Below are 19567 nucleotides of genomic sequence, written 5' to 3' on the forward strand. Positions count from 1 at the left end.
AGTCTTATTTGGTGTAACGCAGTTGCCCAAAGTGTTTGAAAGAAAAATAAAATTGCCTCTCGTGTTAAAACCGACGTCATTATCAGTCTGTAGACATGTGGCAGTGATAACTGACAGCCATGTTTTTCTAATCCTTGACATCTGCACAATGGCACTGTGGTTGACAGCTCTGGATTGAAATCACAGCAAGGGCAACATCTGGAAAGAGTTTGTATGTTCTCCCCGTGTTTGCATGGTTTTCTCTGGGTTCTCCGGTTTCCTCCCACATAGGTGTGGTTGGGACGTGGATGTTCGGGTTAAGCCGGACTTTAGTTAAAAGTTTGATTTGGGCCCTAAACTTGACACTGAACCCAATATTAGTCAATGGGGACCCAAACTTTGCCATAAAACGATCATAGTACGGGCTAGGGGGCTGCAAAAAGAAGCAAAATGGGGGTAGGAACAGGACAATTGCCCTGCAAACAAATTGTGGGTAGGGAATAAATTAAAGAAATAACGTGCCCCCCCCCCCCCTATTTTTGATAACCAGCGCAGATAAAGCAGGCAACTGTGGGCTGCATCCCTTAGCTGGTTATCAAAAATGAGACCCCCACACCATTTTTTTTATTTTTTTTAATTATTTACATAATTAAAAAAAAAAAGGCATGGGCTCCACCCTCATCTTGATAACCAGCCACGGTAAAGGGGGCATGTAATATCAGGTTTGGTGGGTCCATATGGCCCCTCTCAGCCTGAAAATAGTTTGCAAACACCCTTGAAGTGGCGCATCCATTAAATGTGCCAATTCTGGATCTTTGCCAGGCATTTTCCGATTGACCTCGTGCAGTGGCAACTGGGGTAATACTTTTGTGTTTTGTCACCTCTGGATCGACAGCTGGCATCAAGCCCAGGGGTTAGTAATGGAAAAAGCGTCTATTAGACACCCTCATTACTAGCATGTGTACAGGTGCGTGTACAGGAAAAAAACATACACACTGGAAAAAAGTTTGTTTGAATAAAGATTTCCCCACACTTCCTCGTTCACCAATTTATTAAAAAGAAATCCTCAAAGTTCCAACAAAATCTAATGGTGTAATGTCCCACGCGACGCCCATTGATTTCTATGGTGCTTTGCCCTGAGAACATTCTCTGAACGAAGTGCCAATGGTCACTGCCGCTCAGCAGCAGACCCGGAATCTGTTGCTCTTCATTTTTAAATAAATGAGAGCAAGCCAAGGTAAAGCAGGCAATCAAAAAAGACCTGAGAAATTCACCAAATTCAGACAAATATGAATAAGCATAACTGCTCTATAATACATAAAGAAATGAAAACACAATTAGCCATATCAAAAATTAAAAAAAATTGAAAAATGGGACATTGCATGTGCTCAAGCAGTCTTTTTTGATTGTTAGGCAGTTTTTTCTGTCTGAGAACCCAGTCCCGCCCTTTAGCCATGTTTATTCAATTTCCTATATAGCCAGGTCCCTGGCTATCCATACACAAGCAGGTTTCAACCGGACATAGTGGAAACATTTGGTTAGGGACCCGATAAATAAGAGATTACCATGAAGTGGTTATCGGGCAGTAATGAATTGATCAGTACATTAGCTAAATATCTCTTTTTTTCAAATAATCTTTAGTAGTCATGCAATGTCCCATTTTTTCAATTTTTTCAATTTTTCATATGGCTAATTGTTTTTCATTTCTTTATGTATTATTATAAAGCAGTTATGCTTATTCATATTTCTCTAAATTTGGTGTGCAGCTTTCACTTTATATAGAAGGTAAAGCAGGCAGCTGAGGGTTGCAGCTCACATCTGTCTGCTTTATCTTTGCTGGTTATGAAAAATAGGGGGGATCCCACATTATTTTTGTTTACAGCAGTGTACAGGGATCTTCCTCATGATGAAAAGCTTGTTGTTTAGCTGCGCTGCAGCCTTTCAACAAATATTCTCATTCGAACAGCACTCGGACACAGACTTCTGTGAAAAGTCTTTGTTCGACCCCCGGATGGTAGGTGTCCGGTACGAACCCCAGACTTTACAGTTCGGGTTCCCTCATCACTTCTCCCACACTCCAAGACATAGCAAATTTAAATTGTGAGCCCGAATGGGGATGACTATGACAATGACGTAAAGTGCTGAGAAAATTAATGGCGCTATAGAGCAATAATAATAATTTGCTTCAGCACTTCACGCCATAACTGATCCTTGCTTTATTTTTTTTTTAATATGGCACGATTAGAATTTGACAGACCAGTACTATGCGACTTATTTATGGCATATGTAATGTGTTTTTTTTTTTTTTAATTTTAACTATGGAGTCGTTATGGAGGTGTATTATTCTCCTATAGATGCAATACTTGGGTATTATATGATAGCACATTATTTATGGCTCTGAAATATGGCACTGAAGGAACTCAGTCCTACCGTACAGGTTATGGCTAGTAATACACTTCAATATTTTATTATATTGTTTTATATTTTTGGGTATTTCATATATTTTGTCTCTCATTGATTTTTCCAGGCACAGCATAAAGACCGATTCATAGAGGAACGCTATGGGAAATACAACATAAGCGACCCATTGCTTGCACTACAGAGGGACTATGAGATCCTTAAGGAAGATAATCATGGACAGAAGCCACCGCCTGTTTGTTCCAATCCATTGTACGTCTTGAGTGAAGTTATGAAGCAATGCAAGACGATGCAGGAGCGGATGCTGGCTCAGTTGGCTGCGGCTGAGAGCAGACACAGAAAGGTGAAGGTTTGATATATGATGGCATTATCTCTTTTTCCACTTGGGTATCCCGGAAGTTCAATTAGGGCTTTCTGATTTGTTGATTCAGCCAGAAGAGTTTCCATTAAGGAATTGGGTGTGCTCTGATGTGTGCAAATATAGCAGCGGCTTTATGTATATTTGAGGGTTGAGGTCCACAATAAAACCTCTGTAGCCTTCAGATCACAGCCTGGTGTGTGTGTTTTGAGCCTTGTCAGCCAGATGGAATGTCAAGCACTCTGTGATGTCACCTACTCAGGTTTGTTTTTTCCCGAGGCATATGATAGTCATGACCTCTGTACAAAAGAGCGTTTTTTCTAAAAGGCAATCTTCAGATCGTTTAATCTCCAGCAAACTGCCAGGTTTTCTCCTTTTGTAATTTACCAAAAGAGCAAAATTAAACCAGTTTGTTTTCAGTGCATTGTGACAGCTCTACCTCGGGAATTTATGGCCATAAATCTACACTAAAAGCAGAGTAAATACTTTACTTGTCTTATAAACATATAGGTCAATATAATTATAGGAGAATAGCAAGAGAAAAACACCCCTCCCATTAATGGTTCCATTTTGGTATTAGTATAGGGCTTACTTGCACTCCACAGGCCTTAAAGGGAACCTGTCAGCAGAAATTTCCCCTAAAACCTAACAGATTCCCCCTCTGCAGCTCCTGGCCTGCATTCTAGAAAGGTCCCTGTTATTATTGTGCCCCCTTTCTGACCAAAAAAAAAAGAGTTTATAAAGTGGTACCTTTTTGGCTTCGGATTCTATAAATGTGACACGGGGGCGGGCTGCCTGATGGCCGTTATTCTGCCCCCTGGTCCTGTATGCCGCCCCCATCGCTGATTTCCATACTTGTGGACGCCGCCCACTGCTCCAGCCATCCCCGCGCATGCCCAGTGCCCATCTCTCGTGGATGAGCACTGTGCCCAGTGTTACCGCTGGTGACGTGCGCGCAGGGTTTAGATTATGGGCGGTGCTGTGATGTTTATTACCAAGCAACCGCCCATAATCGCGGGACCACGCTTTCATCCTCGGCCTGCTTCGTTCTGCGCAAGCGCGCTGCTGCTGACCTCACGTCACCTCTTTCCCATCTTGCCCTGAGGCAGGAAATAGATGGGAAGGAGGTGACGTGGGGTCAGCAGCACCGCGCTTACGCAGAATGAAGGACGCCGAGGGGGAAAGCGCGGTCCCACGATTATGGGCGGTTGCTTGGTAATAAACATCACAGCACCGCCCATAATCTAAACCCTGCGCGCACGTCACCAGCGGTGACACTGGGCACAGTGCTCATCCACGAGAGATGGGCACTGGGCATGCGCGGGGATGGCTGGAGCAGTGGGCGGCGTCCACAAGTATGGAAATCAGCGATGGGGGCGGCATACAGGACCAGGGAGCAGAATAACGGCCATCAGGCAGCCCGCCCCCGTGTCACATTTATAGAATCCGAAGCCAAAAAGGTACCACTTTATAAACTCTTTTTTTTGGTCAGAAAGGGGGCACAATAATAACAGGGACCTTTCTAGAATGCAGCCCAGGAGCTGCAGAGGGGGAATCTGTTAGGTTTTAGGGGAAATTTCTGCTGACAGGTTCCCTTTAAAGTGACCCACAAAGTTTGTTTTGTGATGATACCTATAAGTGGGAAAAAGACTGCGTAATTGGGTGATACCCTATTGAGGGAGAGTAGGCAAGTGTTTGGATGCCCTCACCGAATGGAGTTGTGACAGACAACTTATATGTAGACATAGAAAAACACGTCTGCTGCTGCCCCATGGCTGATGGAAAAGTTAATTCAGTAGATTTTAGACTTGAAAGATAAATGGTGTAAAAATGGGCTGCTTTGCTTAATAAATTGATCTTCAACAACATGAATATATATGCAGTGAGGACAAGAATTATTTCATACACTGCCAATTTTGCAGTCTGTAATTTTTATCATAGGTACACTTCAACTATGACAGACAGAATAAAAAAAAAACCCAGAAGATCTCATTGTGTGATTTTTAAATAATTTGCATGAAATATGTATTTGATCACTGACCAAACAGCAAGAATTCTGGCTCACAGACCTGTTATTTTTTTTTTTCTTTCAAGCCCTTCTACTCTGAGCTCATTATTTGTGTTAATTGCACCTGTTTGAACTAGTTACCTGTATAAAAGATGCCTGTCAACACAATCAATCACACTCCAACCTCTACACCATGGCCAAGACCAAAGAGTTGTCTAATTCTGGTTTCACATCAGCGTTTTTCTGCTGTACTGCCAGATCCGGCACAAGTACAGTACAGTTCAAAACAGTTCACAGACAGTGCGGTATGCTCCGGTCACATGACCGCATGTGCCCGGAGCTTACCAATGAACTGTATTGAACTGTACTACACTTATGCCGGATCTGGCAGTGCAGCAGGAAAATGCTGATGTGAAACCAGCGTCAAGGCACCAGGGACAAGATTGTAGACCTGCATAAGGCTGGGATGGGCTAGAGAACATTAGGCAAGCAGCTTGGTGAGAAGGCAACAACTGTTGACACAATTATTAGAAAATGCAAGAAACTCAAGATAACTGTTAATCTTACTCGGTCTGGGGCTCTATGCAGGATCTCGACTCCTGGAGTAAGGATGATTCTGAAAAAGGTCAGGAATCGGCCCATTACCATACAGGAAGACCTGGTCAATGACCTGAAGAGAGCTATGACCACAGTCTCAAACATTACAGTTAGTAACACACTACGTTGTCATGGATTAAAATCCTGCAGGACACACAAAGTCCCACGGCTCATTCTAGCACATGTTCAGGGCCATTTGAAGTTCACCAATGACCATCTGGATGATTCAGAGGAGGCAGGTATTCAGATGAGACAAAAATAGAACTTTTTGGTATCAACTTCACTCACCGTGTTTGGAGGAAAAAGAGGAGTACAACCTCAAGAACACTGACCCAACCGTGAAGCATGAGGTGGAAACATCATACTTTAGAGGTGCTTTTCTGCAAAGTGGGCAGGATAACTGCAACATACTGAAGGGAAGATGGATGGGGTCATGTATCGTGAGATTATGGCCAACAACGTCCTTCCCTCAGTAAGAACATTGAAGATGGGTTGTGGCTGGGTCTTACAGCATGACAATAACCCAAAACACACAGCTAGGGCAAGTAAGGACAGGATCCATATGAAGCATTTCAAGGTCATGAAGTGGCCTAGCCAGTCTTCAGACCTGAACCCAATAGAAAATCTTTGGAGGGAGCTGAAACTCAATGTTGCCCAGTGACCGCCCTGAAAGATCTGGAGAAGATCTGTATGGAGGAGTGGGACAAAACCCCTGCTGCAGTGTGTGCAAACCTGGTCAAGAACCACCGGAAACGTCTGACATCTGTAATTGCAAGCAAAGATTTCTGTATCAAACATTAGGTTCTGTTTTTCTATTGTATCAAATACTTATTTCATGCAGTAAAATGCAAATTAACTATTTAAAAATCCTACAATGTGATTTTTCCTGAGGGTTTTTTTTTATTTTTATTCTGTCTGACATAGTTGAAGTGTACCTACGATAAAAAATTACACACCTCTCCATTGTTTGTCGGTGGGAAAACTTGCAAAATCGGCAGTGTATGAAATACTTATTTTTCCCCACAGTAATATTTTTAAATATTGTATATTTCTAAAAATGCACCTACTATATTGCACATATTTAAATATTTTCAATACACTTTCTTTACAATGGCTCCCCCTTGTGGTCCGCTAACAAACTGCTTAATTGAGAAAGATTTCAAATTCGTAATTTCCCCAATTTAGGCTATGTACACACGCTGCGTTTTTTTGACGCTGCTTTTTTGTGCGTTTTTGGCCTCTAAAAACGCACAAAAATGCACCTGCGGCAAAAAACGCATGCGTTTTTACCGCAATTTGGTGCGTTTTTGGCTGCGTTTTTGATCTCTGCGTTTTTCTGCGTTTTTCCAATGCATTGCATGGGGGGAAAATGCAGAAAAACGCAGGAAAGAATTGACATGTCCATTTTTATTTTTTTTTTTTTAAGCTCAAAAACGCAGCTTAAAAAGTTTTGTGTGCGGACAGCAAAAATGAAACTCATAGACTTTGCTGGGGAAGCAAAGTCATGCAGTTTTGAGGCCAAAAACGTAGCCGAAAAACGCGCAAAAACGCCTTGAAAAATGCACTGTGTGAACTTACCCTTATAGAGCATATTTATGTGAAACTGCAGTTTTTGGCAGCCATTTGTATTGTGCCACAGAAATGGTATCTGTAACTTTCCCACTGGAAAAGAAAGCTGGCTCCATTGGCACATTCCATCTGGAGACCGCAACCAATCTGTGCTAAAATACACCTAAAATCAGTTGTCACAAAACACATAAGTCTGATTTTTAATATTCGGGTTATAAATATGCTCAGATAGGTCTATGTTCCAGATTCCAAGGAGTGAAGAAGAGAGAGGGAATCGTAATTGCTGTCGATTTTCATGGTTGTGGATGATAAGAGTTCGTGATCTGTGAATGATGAGTGTAAGAGGTGCCTGTGCAGCTCTCCAGACTGCAGCACTAGCGCACGCTCTACACAATATAGCACAGTCCACCCAAGCAGAGTAACGTCACTCGCTAAGGCTTACTCCATAAGCCAGGATCCGATCTCCAGTGTGTTTCAAAGGAAGCGATCATGGAGTTTATTTACTATATATGCAGGTTTCATGGCAAGAGTTGTGGGACAATTGATTTTAGGTAAATTGTCTCTTCAGGGAGCAAGTAGACAAACTCTAGTGCCACCTATTGGAAGTAGCAATCCAAAAAGTCAACTCTTTAACGAGCCTTGTCATATGACTTAGGATTTATGCTAGATCAGAACCTCAATTTGCAGACACTGTGTTTCAGGATGATTGCCCCTCGTCAAAGCAAAGTATGAGATCTGATCTGGCTGTATGAAAAGCTAAGATGATGTCTAAGTGGAAATCTTTTTTTCTTTACTGAGACTGACACACCAATGCGGCATACCAGTAGTGAGGAGACTTATAGCTGCAATGCGCCTTTGGGAAATATGCAAATTGTCTCTTCAGGGAGGGAGTAGACATACTCTAGTTTACCTATTTATAAATTATTTTCTTTGGGTATAGCACATTGTAACAGTTGGCTTACTGTAGCTTTTTATGTACCTAGGGGTGGGAGTGCTAGTATATTTTTAAATAATTTTTTTGTTCTGGAGACATGAGGGTTAGGAGTGCTTTCATTTACTGGCCTGTCTGTCTTTATAAAAACCGCACGAACCAGGGCTCATCTCACTGAACGCCCATACTCCTTCCCATTGGTAGAACACTACTCAGACAACACCGGGTGAGGGAACCACACTCTCTAGTAGAACTTTGTTGGGTTACCAACAGACACCAACATAGTACATTCCCAGCAAGGACACAAGTGCAACTGACAATCTCACCCTTTCACTGACTCGCCAGGGATTAGAACCTATGCAAATCTGGGCATACGGGGCCAATTACCCAAGCCAGCAGTCTGCTTTTGCTGGACACCCACTGAGAGGAGATAGCAGCAATCTTAGGAAGCAAACAGAGTACAGCGAGGTATGTGGCCAGGTGACTGGATTGGTCTAACCTGGTTTCTCCAAACAAATTTGTGGACTCGGTATTGAGTGGCGGAGCAGTTCTGTAATCCACCAGCTGGAGCCATAGTCGCTAAGCTGAAGTCCTTTAGAATCCCCACCAGTGACAGGAACAGGCTCCTTTTTATATCCTTCAGATCCCATTTCAGGGCATTGTGTCCCCCCCCGCTCAAGTGGCCAGATTGATTCTGAGTCGTCATATTTTACTCTATCAGTTCATGAGGCACTACTGTTTTATGTTCTTTGTGGGCAGGCCTCCGTTACATTTGTCTAAAATCGTCAAAACCAACAGATATCTATTTGTGCAACTGACCAAAGGTCTAATGTACTCAGTCAAGCTTCCCTGTGTATGGAGTAAACGGAAAAGACTTTCCATTATCTTCTACGTTGTTTTGATAGGTCTGCTGAGTCCTAGTATCTTGCTGTGATTATACAGCTGCCCTGGACTGATGTGCATGGATCCTGTTAAACTCCTTGGTTATCCTATGCTTTCATACCAACTGTACCCTCGCACTGTGCTGCCTATGTATCTCCTCAGCTGCTGTAAGATTTAAACTGGAAAGTAGAAGTAAAGAGTCACTTTATACATTTTCTGACTTGGACCTGTCTCTCGTCTTCTACAGGTTATTCTAGACTTGGAAGAAGAGCGGAGGAGACATGCTCAGGACGCAGCTGATGGAGATGATGTGACATACATGCTGGAGAAAGAGAGGGAGCGGCTAGCTCAGCAGGTGACTACTCTTGTAAATGCCACCACTTATAGTTTTGAACCACGCTTAAATTTCATACGATTGAAAAAAAGAGAGATCCATCAGGTCCTCAATATAGGCTTTTACCATGTTGATCCAGAGGAGGGTAAAAACTTCTAAGAGGTGGATACCAATTGCCCTACTTCAGGTGAAAGGTTGCTCCCTGGCTCTAAATGTGACAACAGTGTGGTAAACTATATACAATGTATATTGTATGGACTTAATTGTACACTTCTTACAGAATACATCATTTTGTGGTGTTCGTTCATTTTATGGTGCAGATTTTTTTTTTCTTTTTATATTAAAGTAACCATTGGACTCATAGTAATCACAACCCTTCATCTCATGTCACTCCAAGGTTTTGGAGCCCATTTTCTTTGGCATGAAATCGGACATTTGAACGTCACAAAGTAAATTACCCTTGAGCCATATGTGCCATTTTTGGTGCACTGTATACATATAGGCACCTTTTCATATTATTCTTTGTATTATTTATACTATTTTTGCCCTGTTTTAGATGATAGTCCGCAGGGGCTCGCTCTTGTACTTTTTTGAGCACGATTGTACAACTCTGTTAAAAACAAAAAACCCAAAAGGTACATATTTAATTTGTAATTGGGTAATTAACACAAAAAGCACATTGTTGAGCTAATAAAGACCCGTATTGGCCAGTCTAATTAAATATATAATAAGAGACTAAAGAGTACAAATTACTAAAAATTTTAATCAATTTTTTATTCAAAACCTCAATACATAAATGTACAAATCATGATGGACAACACATGAAGACACATCAGTATTATGGAGACCAAGGAAAACGCCAAGTAAGTATAAGAGAAGGTATACTAAAGTTTCATAGTTTCATAGTTTTTAAGGTTGAAGGGAGACTCTTAAGTCCATCTAGTTCAACCCGTAGCCTAACATGTTGATCCAGAGGAAGGCAAAAAAAAACCCATGTGTCAAAAAATTCCTTCCTGACTCCACATACGGCAATCAGACTAGTTCCCTGGATCAACACCCTGTCATAAAATCTAATATACATAACTGATAATATTACATTTTTCAAGAAAGGCATCCAGGCTCTGCTTAAATGTTAGTAGGGAATCACTCATTACAACATCATGCGGCAGAGAGTTCCATAGTCTCACTGCTCGTACAGTAAAGAATCCTCGTCTGTGATTATGATTAAACCTTTTTTCCTCAAGACGTAGCAGATGCCCCCGTGTTCCAGTCACAGGCCTAGGTGTAAAGAGATCTTTGGAAAGGTCTCTGTACTGTCCTCTCATATGTTTATGCATTGTGATTAGATCCCTCTTAAGCCTTTGTTTTTCCAAACTAAATAACCCCCAAGTTTAATAACCTGTCTTGGTGTTGCAGCCCACCCATTCCTCTAATAATCTTGGTCGCTCTTCTATCTACCTGTAAGATTATGCTATTTATAACCTTCTATACTTTTGCTATCAAGAAAAGCATCCATTCCTCTCTTAAATTCATTCAGTGAGTTGGCCATCACCACTTCCTCAGGAAGAGAGTTCCAGAGCCTCACTGCTCTTACCTTGAAGAACCCTCTTCTATGCTGATGTAGGAATTTTCTTTCCTCCAATCGTAGAGAATGCCCCCTTGTTCTTGTCATAGTCCTTAGTACAAACAGATCATGGGAGAGATCTCTATATGGCCCTCTGATATACTTGTACATATTTATTAGGTCTCCCCTAAGTCTTCTCTTTTCTAGAGTAAATAGACCTAATTTTGATAACCTTTCCGTGTATTGTAAGGCACCCACTCCATTTATTATTTTAGTAGCCCGCCTCTGAACCCTTTCAAGTTCAGTAATGTCTTTCTTGAGCAGCGGCGCCCAAAATTGCACACAATACTCCAAGTGTGGCCTGACGAGTGATTTGTACAGAGGAAGAATGATGTTTTCATCTGGTGCCCCCAGTCCTCTTCTAATGCATTCCATCACCCTATTTGCTTTGGTGGCTGCTGCCTGACACTGGGCACTCCAATTTAGCTTCTTATTGACTAATATGCCTGTAGGTACCGTCACACATAACGAGATCGCTAGCGAGATCGCAGCTGAGTCACGGTTTCTGTGACGCAATAGCGATCTCGTTAGCGATCTCGTTATGTGTGACACCTACCAGCGATCAGGCCCCTGCTGTGAGATCGCTAGTCGTTGCAGAATGGTCCAGGCCATTTTCTTCAAAGGCGATGTCCTGCTGGGCAGGACACATCGCTGTGTTTGACACTGTGTGACAGGGTCACAGTGACTGCTGAGATCGTTATACAGGTCGCTACTGTGACCTGTATTGTTCCTGCATCGCTGGTAAGATCTGACTGTGTGACATCTCACCAGCGACCTCCCAGCGACTTACCTGCGATCCCTATCAGGTTGCATCGTTTTTGGGATCGCTGGTAAGTCATTGTGTGTGACTGGGCCTTAAGTCTTTTTCCATGTCTGATTTCCCCAGCAGTTTCCCATTTAGTAAGTAATCGTAGCATCTGTTTCTCCTTCCCATGTGCATAACTTTACACTTATCTGTGTTAAACCTCATTTGCCATTTTTCAGCCTAATTCTCCAATTTACTCAAATCCATCTGTAGTTGCAAACCCTCCTCCTTTGTGTTAACTACCTTACATAGTTTTGTATCATCTGCAAATACTGATATTTTACTCTGTAAACCATCCACCAGATCATTAATAAACATATTAAATAGTAAGGGGCCCAATACAGACCCCTGTGGCACCCCACTAGTAACCCTGACCCAATCTGAGTATGCACCATTAATAGCCACTCTTTGTTTTCTATCACTAAGCCAGCTACCTACCCATCTTACACACATTTTCCCTGAGCCCAAGCTTTCTCATTTTACTTATCAGTCTTTTATGTGGGACGGTGTCAAATGCTTTACCGAAGTCGAGATAAATGACATCCAATGATTCTCCTCAGTCCATGTGAGAGCTTACATCCTCATAGAAGCTGATCAGGTTAGTTTGACAGGAGCGATCCTTCATAAATCCATGTTGATATGGAGTTAAACAATTATTAACATTGAGACATTCCATAATCGTATCCCTTAAAAACCCTTCAAACATTTTACCCACAACAGATGTTAAGCTTACCGGCCTATAGTTTCCAGGTTCCCTTTTAGACCTTTTTTTGAATATTGGTACCACATTTGCTAGCCGCCAATCCAGTGGAACACACCCAGCTTCTATAGAGTCTTTAAATATAAGGAATAGAGGCCTGTCTATCACATTACTTAACTCCCTTAATACCCGAGGGTGAATGCCATCAGGGCCTGGTGATTTGTCAATTTTAATGTTACTAAGTCGGTTCTGCACTTCTTCCTGGGTTAGGCAGGTCATAATTAAGCGTTAACATGATCACTCTGCATTTCCCGTGGCATATGCTTTTCCTGTGTGAACACAGTTGAGAAAAAAGCACTTAAAACATTTGCTTTTCCCACATCACTTTCTATGATTTTACCCTCATTATTCTTTAAAGGGGCAACACCATCAATTTTAATCTTTTTTCTGTTTATATAATTAAAGAATAGTTTGGGATTTGTTTTGCTTTCCTTTGCAATGAGTCTCTCAGTTTCTACTTTTGCCAAATGTATTTGTTTTTTACACATTTTATTTTTTTCTCTATATCTTTTTAATGCTTCTTCGCTGCCTTCTTGTTTTAGCTTTTTAAATGCCTTTTTCTAATTATTCATTGCCCCTTTTACATCCTTATTTAGCCACATTGGTTTTCTCCTGTTCCTAGCCCTTTTATTTCCGTATGGTATGGCTCGTTCGCAGTGGGTGTTTAATACCGATTTAAAAATTTCCCACTTATTTTCTGTGCTCCTATTTTTGAGGACATTGTCCCAATCAATTCGGCGAAGGTCTTCTCTAAGCTGATCAAACTTTGCTTTCCTGAAATTCAGCGTTTTTGTAACCCCCCTCCAAGGCACCTTACTGAAGGACAAGTGGAATTGTATTATATTGTGGTCACTGTTCCCCAGGTGCCCATCCACTCGTACTTCTGTTATTCTATCTGGCCTGTTGCTTAAAATTAAGTCAAGAAGGGCTGCCCCTCTAGTTGGGCCCGGCACAAGTTGGGACAGATAATTATCCTTAGTTACTGACAGAAGCCGGTTTCCTTTCTGAGATACGCAGGTTTCAGTTTCCCAGTTTATATCGGGGTAGTTGAAGTCCCCCATAATAATCACCTCATTTGTGATTTGGCTCCTTTTGTCTATTTGTTTCAATAATACATTTTCAGTGGTTTCTGTTATATTTGGTGGCTTATAACAAACCCCTATGAGGATTTTATTAGTTTTCCCTCCTTGTATCTCCACCCATAGAGACTCCACCTCTTCATTTCCCTCTTGGATATCTTCTCTTAGTCTGGGCTTTAAACTGGACTTTATATATAGACAGACTCCACCCCCTTTCCTTTTTTTACGATCCCTCCTAAACAATTCATATCCTTGCAGGTTAGCCGCCCAGTCATAACTGTCATCTAACCATGTCTCAGTTATTCCTACTATGTCGTATTTTTCCTCATACATTACCAGCTCCAGTTCTTCCATCTTATTGGTCAGGCTTCTTGCATTGGTCAGCATGCAGGAAAGAAGTTTTGCTCCCCTTTTCTTAGCTTCCTTCTTAGTACCCTGTCTTGGGTCCTCTTTACGGCATCTAGTTTAGTTTATCATAAATGTTTAAAAAAAGATAAAGTGTGAATAGGTACCTATCAAAAACACTGCGAATACCAGTTAGTATTGTATACCATTACAGCATGTAGATTCTACATTTACGGACAAATCCTAGGTACACTGAAAATGTGTTATCATAAGCTATCAAAAAAGGTCAAGTGAATTGTTCTTCTACCTCAGAGGGGTAACTTACCCCCTGAGGTAGTAACACTATATGTGAAATGTATTTTGGGGATAGTTCTGGTGATATTCAATATTAACTAGTTTTCGCAGTGTTCCTGATAGGTACCTGTTCACACTAGACTAAATTTCAGTGTACCTTCTCTCATATATAGCGTTTTCCTTGTTCGCCACAACTTTTGTCTGTCTTTTCATGTGTTTTGCTATCATATTTTTTACATTTATGTACTGATGTTTTTAATAAAAAAAAAATCTTTGAATTTTAGCTGTTGATACTCTGATCTTATCTTTTATATATTGTACAGCACTGTTGCTTTTATCATAAGCTTCCAGAGTGAATTTCATTGTATTGCAACAGAAATTATCACCAAGCAGATTATGACAATTTTTTTTGTCTTTCTTTTTTATTACTTTCAACAAATAATATTTCCAGTTGGAGTTTGAAAAATCACAAGTGAAGAAGCTTGAGAAGAAACAGAAGGAACTATCAGCTCAGCTAGAAGAAGAAAAATCTCGTCACAAAAAAATGTCCTCTGTTCTTTTAAAAGAATGCACAAAAGCAAATAACAGAGCAGCAGAGGAAGGACAGAGGGTGGAAGATGTCAACCTAAAGCTGGAGAAGGCAAGGAGCAAGGTGTGTCAGCTTGAAGATGAGATGGCCATCGAGAAGAAACGTAGCTTACAGATGGAGGCTCAGGTAGAGAAGCAGCTTTCTGAGTTTGATATTGAACGGGAACAGCTAAGAGCCAAGCTCAATCGGGAAGAAAATCGCACCAAAGCTCTGAAGGAGGAGCTAGAGTCCTTGAAGAAACTTGTAAAGGACATATCTGCTGTTTCTGATGTCACGGAAACCTCTGAAAAATTGAACCAGGAAATTCTATCTAGTGTTCTTGCCTCTACAGAGAAGGCAGAGGTTTATTCTGTATCTTGCCAGACAGAAAGTGTACACCAAGAAAAAAATAGCACAGATGCGTTACCAAAAGCTCACATTTCTTTGTCAACACCTAGTAAAATTCCTCAGCCTTGTTCAAAAATAAATGGACATTGTGGCGCAGCAACCCAGAGTACTGAACATGCCCTAAAGTTAAATGTGGGGGAAAGCCTTAAAGAGAAAGTGACAAGTCATGACAGTTTATCAGAGAACGGAGGTTCACCTGTCCGTGTGGAATCTCCGTTACACATGATCACCCCTGTTCCTTCTAGTGGGGCCTCCTCTTCTCCCAGCAGTACCGCAGCCTCTTCTTTAACATCTTCTCCATGCTCATCTCCAGTGCTCTCAAGACGCCTGATTGGGGCAACTGGAAGTCCTGGTTACCAGTCTCCTTACCAGGCTGGTATCAATCAGCGTTTTCATGCTGCCCGCCACAAATTTCAGTCTCAAGCTGAACATGATCAACATGTCTCCGGATTGCAGAGCCCTCCTTCCAGGGACTTGTCCCCAACATTGGCAGATAACTCTGCTGCCAAGCAGCTGGCTCGCAATACAGTCACTCAGGTGTTGTCGCGTTTTACCAGCCAGCAAACCCCTGGTAAAACTGCACCTCCGAATAGCTCACCCTTTGGTACAGACTATAGAACCCTTGCCAATGCCTCCAACCAAAAGAACGATGGGAGCCATTCTCCAAATCCCTTGAAAGTGTCCAGTCCTCTCAGTCCTGTCTCTCCAGGAATAAAATCCCCTACCATATCAAGAGTGGAAAGAGGAAACCCCCCACCCATTCCTCCAAAGAAGCCGGGTCTAGCCCAGTCCCCTGCATCTCCTATCCCACCAACCAAAGCACCAACCCAACCCTCATCACAGGCAGCTTCAGTGGATGTATCCAGTAACCACTGCTCCAACAATGGCATTATAACAAATGGGAAGGAAATTGAAGTAACGTTACCGTCTGGTAGCTAGTTATTAGTTATATGGACCTGCTGTCAATTTTGGCAGTTCATATTGGAATAATGTATACAGTCTAGACGATCAAACTTATTTATTTTGCTATTGGAAAATATGGTATATTATATGTAGTCTTTTTTTTCATACTTTAAGCCCACATACAAATTTTAGTCTTAATTTTGCTTAAAAAAATCTTGTTCTCTTTTGTTTTAATTAAGAGAGTGGGACACAATGGTGACAAATTGTATTTCAATAAGGTTAACCACAAATCCATGGGTTTAACATTTTGGATTATTTCAAATGATGGGAAAATTGGTGCTTTTGAAGATTCAGATTCGATCTAACCAAATAAGAAATACCGTATGACCTGGTAGCAATCGAGTTTTATTCTCTGGAGGCTTTTACATTTTACATTTTTTTTTTTTTTTTTTAAACTATCGTTGAATTAGAGCACTTCTCTAAGTTGGAGCCTCTAGGGTAAGAAGACTTTCTAAGGGAAATATCATGCTTTACTAATGCTTATACTGAGGCCCATATCAATTGGAAGCTGGACAGAAAACTCTCCGTAGTACTCGGAAAAGAGCTGCTGTCAGACGTCTCAAAGGGACAAGCTGCACTAAAGTGGCTGACTGCAGGGTTTTATGAATTGTATTGTGAAGTATATTTAAACTATTTCTGTTTCCATGTAAAACGATTACTCTAATCATTTTTTTGCAGCTCTATTGCATTGGACTTCAAACGTATATTATGAAAAAAGTTCTTTAAAGTATTATACTCTTCACCTGAGTAGCTGAAGGAACACTAGTAATCATGTGCCAAGGTTCTTGCACAAATCTGAAATGGAAAATCTGTATTTTACTGAATCAAAGCACAAGATTTCTTCCACTTAAAGGTTATTTTTTAGGCGGCAATGGTCATTTATCATGGACATCTTATGAAAAGAGCCGGATTGGAATTAAGATACCCAAGAATGCAAATTAGTTATCCTCTTATGCAGTTATGTCCTCAAAGATGAGCCAGTACCTGTCAAAAACTACCCAAAAATACACTCCTATATGTAGTCAACATTTCCAGCTTCAATCTTTGTATGGTTGAATAAAAAAGGAGCCAACTTAAAACACTAAATGCCTGTTAAAGTGTTATTCCCAAAATTTTAAGTTAATAATGTTAGTAATGTTGATCAAGCGTGCTCTGTAATTGATCGAACATCAAGGTGCTCGGGTACTCTGTGTTCGCAGAGTATCCCGGGTGCTTGGATGTATCCCGGGTGCTCGGATGCGTCGTTCATCAACCACAAAGCACAGGCTCGCTTCACTGAATGATGTGAGCAGGCACCTGAGGGAGAGCTATAAGCAGTTTCTGAACTGCTTTCACTGGGGGTAAAAACAACATTTCTGGATGTAGTGTGTAAAAAAAATAAAATAAAAAAAAAAATACGCACCCTCCCTACCACGGAAATGCTTTGTATATTGCTGTATGTGGGTGAAGAGCTAAACTGCCCAATCATTGACTTCCATTATACTCATTGCTCAAGTTAATCCTGTCTGAGCGTCTGACCTGCTCGGCTCGAGTAAAGAGCACTCGAGTATTGTAGTGTTCACTCATCATTTTGAGTACCTAGCATTGTACTGCTCGCCTATTAGTTATGTATTCACAAAACTTTTATGACTTCCATTGATTCTGAGATCAGGGTCTTGAAGTGCCCCATCCGTATAGAGTCGCAGCCACACATGTGCTTCATTTATTCAGTATAGGACTGCTGGAGATCTAGTACAGCCCAAGTCCTGCTTCATTCCAGGGAAAGAGTGCTTCTAGTGTAACCTATGCGTTCCGCTCATACAGCTACGTATTAAGCAGTGACTTGATCTTGTGAATATGTAGAATTTCTGATCCAGTGACTAAACAGTAAATGATCATCTGATGTTGTAGATGGTGTGTCAGAAGTTAACATCAGTGCATTCATGCTTGGCCCAACCACAATGTCCTGACAAAAATCTTTTTGGCACCTTTCGGGAAATCTCCGGCAAGTTCAGATGCGAGCAAACGACCATCAATGTCAATAAAGGTTTACTTAGAATGTGGCTGTAGAGATTTTCACTGAAGAACATCCGAGTGGTGCCATAGTTTGGGTCCTCCATCTTACACACAAGCTTACAGGCAGAATATTGTGACCTACTGAGATACTGTTTCAGAACATATATCTTGTATGTATGAAGATATACAGTTAGGTCCAGAAATATTTGGACAGTGACAATTTTCGCGAGTTGGGCTCTGCATGCCACCACTTTGGATTTGAAATGAAACCTCTACAACAGAATTCAAGTGCAGATTGTAACATTTAATTTGAAGGTTTAAACAAAAATATCTGATAGAAATTGTAGGAATTGTACACATTTCTTTACAAACACTCCACATTTTAGGAGGTCAAAAGTAATTGGACAAATAAACCAAACCCAAACAAAATATTTTTATTTTCAATATTTTGTTGCGAATCCTTTGGAGGCAATCACTGCCTTAATTCTGGAATCCATGGACATCACCAAACGCTGGGTTTCCTCCTTCTTAATGCTTTGCCAGCCCTTTACAGCCGCAGCCTTCAGGTCTTGCTTGTTTGTGGGTCTTTCCGTCTTAAGTCTGGATTTGAGCAAGTGAAATGCATGCTCAATTGGGTTAAGATCTGGTGATTGACTTGGCCATTGCAGAATGTTCCACTTTTTTGCACTCATGAACTCCTGGGTAGCTTTGGCTGTATGCTTGGGGTCATTGTCCATCTGTACTATGAAGCGCCTTCCGATCAACTTTGCGGCATTTGGCTGAATCTGGGCTGAAAGTATATCCCTGTACACTTCAGAATTCATCCGGCTACTCTTGTCTGCTGTTATGTCATCAATAAACACAAGTGACCCAGTGCCATTGAAAGCCATGCTTGCCCATGCCATCACGTTGCCTCCACCATGTTTTACAGAGGATGTAGTGTGCCTTGGATCATGTGCCGTTCCCTTTCTTCTCCAAACTTTTTTCTTCCCATCATTCTGGTACAGGTTGATCTTTGTCTCATCTGTCCATAGAATAGTTTTCCAGAACTGAGCTGGCTTCATGAGGTGTTTTTTAGCAAATTTAACTCTGGCCTGTCTATTTTTTGGAATTGATGAATGGTTTGCATCTAGATGTGAACCCTTTGTAATTACTTTCATGGAGTCTTCTCTTTACTGTTGACTTAGAGACAGATACACCTACTTCACTGAGAGTGTTCTGGACTTCAGTTGATGTTGTGAACGGGTTCTTCTTCGATCATCCACCACTGTTGTCATCCGTGGACGCCCAGGCCTTTTTGAGTTCCCAAGCTCACCAGTCAATTCCTTTTTTCTCAGAATGTACCTGACTGTTGATTTTGCTACTCCAAGCATGTCTGCTATCTCTCTGATGGATGTTTATCTTTTTTTTTCAGCCTCAGGATGTTCTGCTTCACCTCAATTGAGAGTTCCTTCGACCGCATGTTGTCTGGTCACAGCAACAGCTTCCAAATGCAAAACCACACACCTGTAATCAACCCCAGACCTTTTAACTACTTTATTGATTACAGGTTAACAAGGGAGACGCCTTCAGAGTTAATTGCAGCCCTTAGAGTCCCTTGTCCAATTACTTTTGGTCCCTTGGAAAAGAGGAGGCTATGCATTACAGAGC

At 41.3% G+C, this 19567-nt stretch overlaps 1 protein-coding gene across 1 annotated transcript in view; it reads left to right on the plus strand.

Moving 5' to 3' along the window:
* CTTNBP2NL (CTTNBP2 N-terminal like) overlaps positions 1-18518 on the plus strand; it is a 114656-nt gene extending 96138 nt beyond the window's left edge. Inside the window, exons 3-5 of the mRNA XM_075335584.1 lie at positions 2507-2740; positions 8990-9097; positions 14435-18518. Of these exons, the coding sequence (XP_075191699.1) occupies positions 2507-2740; positions 8990-9097; positions 14435-15898 (1806 nt within the window). The 3' untranslated portion in view covers positions 15899-18518. The remainder of the gene's footprint in view (positions 1-2506; positions 2741-8989; positions 9098-14434) is intronic.
* The last annotated feature ends 1049 nt before the right edge of the window (positions 18519-19567 follow it).

Source organism: Anomaloglossus baeobatrachus, chromosome 2 (genome assembly GCF_048569485.1).
Source record: "Anomaloglossus baeobatrachus isolate aAnoBae1 chromosome 2, aAnoBae1.hap1, whole genome shotgun sequence".
Lineage (NCBI taxonomy): Eukaryota > Metazoa > Chordata > Amphibia > Anura > Aromobatidae > Anomaloglossus > Anomaloglossus baeobatrachus.